Genomic DNA, 4,486 nt, shown 5'->3' on the forward strand with positions numbered 1-4,486 from the left:
AATTTCCCCAAAATAGGCTATAAACACGAAACCAATTATTCAGGAATGAAAAGTTTACAGTATAGGAATAACACTATACAGTAGCGTAGCCTATAGGCTACTACTTACTGTACAGTGGCTCACAGTGCATTATGTTGCAAACCTCAAAAGTGTTATGAAAAAGAGGTCATGATTATAAGAAAATCCAAAACACGAGTCCAGGAGCCACTGGAAGTTTGAAGCTTTGAATAAACTGATTTGTCTTTAAAATTGACGTTTACATTTTACATTCGATTCATTTATAGGGTGTAAACATTTACTTTTTGAAACTATGTGCATTTTTATTTTGCAAAAACGTTTCCGTTCACAAGCAAACACAGATTCTTAAAAACGTAGGACTTAAATTAATGTTTAATTTTACACGTTTTTCCTGGTTGGCAGCAAACTGTCAATTAATCACAACCAAATTCTCCTATTTAATCGAATCAGTCTTTCCGTGGGCGCTGTGTTTTTCTGGGCTGTTGAAGAGTTTAAGATGGCCATTAGAGATTTGGCACCCTGTCTATTATTCCGTTGACTGTGGGTCATTATGGCCGGACAACAGCAGAAAAAGAGATCTTGGCGTGCCTCAGTGGAGTGTGCCCGTCCCATAGGTGAAAAGAACAATGCTGAAGGGGTAGAGGGGATGGGTCGCGCGCTGTGGTGGAGGAAGGGGTGGGAAATAGGAGATAATAGTAGTTCTTCCACTGTGACAACACTTAAAAACTAAGATTTCTTTGGTATTGTTGCGCGTTACCATCCTCCAACCTTTACCATCCTCTGTCTTTGTTGGAGTTGCGGACCCCATTCTTGTTTTTGTTTACAACATTGCATCTAAAATTCAATAGCGAAATATATGTTTTTAAATGCTACGTGATTCAATTAATGTCCTTACCAGGTACATTTTTTAATGTCTTTACCAGGTACCTATACCAGGTTAAAGGACATAATTTAATTGGATAATAAGCTATTTTTATGAATCCACAGGTGCATATAGCCTACTAAAATAATACTTAAATTCAGTGTTACTTGTCCCTAAATAAAGTGAGAGACTTTCATTTTTTTTCTGTTGAGTCAAATGCGTGTAACTATTTCTGAAAGTGAGTCACTTGTGAAATCAAACTTTTGAACTCTGTGCTTCACTTCAGTGCTCCACTATGCGTGGAACGTGGGATTCGTTCTATTTAATAGGCCGAACCCGAGACTGTGGGAAATTGTGCAGCAAAAAGCACCCATATTGTCATGGTAATTTCGGTGGGTGGAGGTTTGAGGGGGAGTGCGAGTACATGGTAAACGAGGTTAAGTGAGCTTGTTTAGTTGCTAGTTTTATCAAGCCTACGCCACCGCAAACTTTCAAACATAGTCGTGGGAAAGCAAAAAAGTTTCTTATTTTTAACTAGAAGTGCAGAATAATGACGGCCTCCAATGGCACGGAGAAGAATTTCAACGCAAAAGAAGAGCGAAAGGTAGGCTATGTGACGACACTGTCGTCATTTTGTGTTGTTTTGTGAGGTATGCAACTATGGCAAAATATGAAGGCCAACTCATTTGTTCATAGGTGATACAAGTAGAAAGCGTATAAATAACTGAACATGAAATAACACATTTTAGACAACAGATCATCTTAAAAAGTTATCTGCACATATTCCAGACCTGCTGTTTAAGTGTCATCTGATAATTTTATATTGAATAGGAAAACTAAGTCTAAATGTCAAAAATAGCAGTAGCACTTAGCTCACTAAATGGGCTATTTCATAAAACAATTATTTTGCACATCTAAACATTGTTTAGTATCTAACTTCTTGATGTTGGGTAGTTCTTTATGAATATGCAAACCTTACACTTGAAAATAAATTGTTAGTAGCATGTTTTTGTTGTCATGAAGTCTTTTTAAAATGATTTTCTCTGATTGGCTGAAATCAGTTGATGCATTTCAAGTAGGCTACTGCTGTAAGAGTTTGACAGTGATTAAGTATTGAATCTTAAATAGCTGACATGACTGAGTAACTTTAGTCAAAGTTTTTTATTTAACATTAACTACTGTAAAGTTTAGACTTTACAGTAGTTACTGTTAAATAATCTTATTTAATGAACTCATTTGGGATGTCCAGAGAATATTTCACTCTTCAGACACCCACCTTACTGAATTGGCATGTGTATTGTGAGTCTTGTATTGTCAAATTGGAAGTGAACTAATCCCTTGAGAGTGTCAAATGAATATTTCATACACACTAACACCAGCTTGTTTATAATTTTAGCTGCGGAAACCCTTGATAGAGAAAAGACGCAGAGAGAGGATAAACTCAAGCCTTGAGCAACTGAAGGGTATAATGGTGGATGCCTACAATTTGGATGTAAGTGACCCATTTAAATATTATTAAAATAAAACACTATATTTGAAATCTATTTGCACCAACAGAATTCAAATCATTTTAATTTATGATAATAACTTTGAATACATTTATAATAATAAACACATTTAAATGGTATTTTTTCCTTTAAATTTTCCCACAGCAATCTAAATTGGAGAAGGCTGATGTTCTTGAGATTACAGTTCAGCACATGGAGAACCTTCAAAGAGGTCACGGACCAGGTTAGGCAGACTTTCTGGGCTAAAATCATTGTAGCCTACTTTTTCCAGCCCGTACATTTTAAGTTCATATTATTTCAAACATATAAACAAACTTTACTGATCTTTAAGGGGAAATGTATGATTGTTTACATAAAAAAATAAATGATATATATCATATTATTGAAGTATACAACTATATTTTTCCCCAGTTGACTTCATGTAACATTTAGTTTTAAAAGTATGGTAAATAGGCCGAACTATCTATATGTAAATCTATGTGTACTGATGGTGATTTGAGGGCAGTAAATATTTTGCACTTTTTTTTGCTATGCACTGAGCACTTTCGTATTTTTATTGCCTCTGAATAAAGACTTTAGATGATTATTTTTCTCAAAGGAACTGTGTGCAAGATTTTATTATGATTAAATGAAGTAAAATCACTCCCATGCTTCTATTTTGCTTTGATTTTCAGGTGGCAGTCACAGTCCAGGCACTGGTTTTGAGTCTCGACAAAGATATGGTAGCGGGTACATTCAATGCATGCATGAGGTGCACAACCTGCTCCTGAGCTGCCCTGGGATGGACAAGACTCTTGGTGCACGTCTGCTAAACCACTTGCTGAAATCTCTTCCCCATATCAGCACTGAGGCTGGTAGCACAAATTCTGTTGGCACCCCGAGCCCTGTTCCTCTGTCCCCGACCCATTCCCCTTTAAACCTGCCTTCCTTACAGGCTCACCCTCTCCACCTGCACACCCCTTCATCTCCTCAATCTCCTTCCCCACCCTCCAGTCCCACTTACTCGCCCAGAGTTCCACTGAATAGAGATAGACCCCAAGAACAGCCTTCTCCCCACAGGTCTCCTTCCCCTCAGTCTCCAGCACAAGTGGCCCTTCCCCCTTTCTTTCTAGGGGCCGATCCTTCCATGTGGAGGCCCTGGTGAATGAATCCAGCACAAACGCCCCCCATTTGCCCTCCCCTTGCCCTTCCTACCCTCTTCTATCTAATAGTTTCTATTACATTTGATCTCTTGAGAGGTTGTAGTGCTTTCCATTCGGAGGGGTGCGTCATATTGGGTTACAAAGTCCAATGGGGATGTGTGGTATCATTTAAAGCACTGTACTGTATGCTTAGAAGCAAATTATGATATGTGCATGCTTTTAGGGTATGATCATAAATGACACCAAAGCTGGCCTCATTGACTGTATATACTAGTATTGCTGCATTACAGACAAAGTTTAGATTACCTTACTTTGGATTTCATTTTTTTAACACTGATATTTTACTAGCTGGGTTTTAGATGTGGTGTATTTTGTTCATATAGTAAAAGGGGTTTGTTGAAATTATGCATATTGCTCTACCTTAAATGCAAAACACTAATAGTGACTCAGAAAGGGTAGAATGGACAAGATCATTTGTGAAAAAATACTCCATCCTTGTATATTACAAGAAGTGAGGAGTCTGACTGGTACCTCATATTGAAGCAGTTAAAACTGATTTCCTTTATGAAAAATCAGAACTGTGTATTTTTTGAACTATCAAAACATTTGAAAATGATGATGATTATGATAAAGGTGATTTTAAAAGAATAAAATAGACGATCAGTCTGTTTGTTTGTTTGTGTTTTTATTTTTATTTTTTTTATTATTATTTTTTGTTGTTTAACACCCACATCTAATATACTGTAGCTTTGCTTTCCATTTAATACAATGAAAAATGAGAACACTTTTTCGTCTTACTTCCGTATTTTTCTGTCTGGTTACCAATATTCTTCAAAAATATCTTCGTCTGTGTCCAACAAAAAAAAGAACAGGTTTGGAGGGTGAGTTAATGATGACAGATTTTTCATTTTTGGGTGTTCCATGCAAACAATATTCTTCCATAATGTGAGAAAATG

General features: G+C 36.7%; 1 protein-coding gene across 1 annotated transcript; it reads left to right on the forward strand.

Annotated features, from left to right (window-relative positions):
• Positions 1–1,284: 1,284 nt before the first annotated feature.
• Positions 1,285–3,654, forward strand: her8a (hairy-related 8a). The gene is made up of 4 exons (XM_039656347.2): positions 1,285–1,484; positions 2,277–2,372; positions 2,533–2,611; positions 3,063–3,654. Exons 1-4 carry the CDS (start codon positions 1,431–1,433, stop codon positions 3,530–3,532), a joined length of 699 nt encoding a protein of 232 aa, XP_039512281.2. The 5' UTR covers positions 1,285–1,430; the 3' UTR covers positions 3,533–3,654.
• The last annotated feature ends 832 nt before the right edge of the window (positions 3,655–4,486 follow it).

This window comes from Pimephales promelas, chromosome 1, assembly GCF_988280905.1.
Source record: "Pimephales promelas chromosome 1, fPimPro1.hap1.1, whole genome shotgun sequence".
NCBI lineage: Eukaryota > Metazoa > Chordata > Actinopteri > Cypriniformes > Leuciscidae > Pimephales > Pimephales promelas.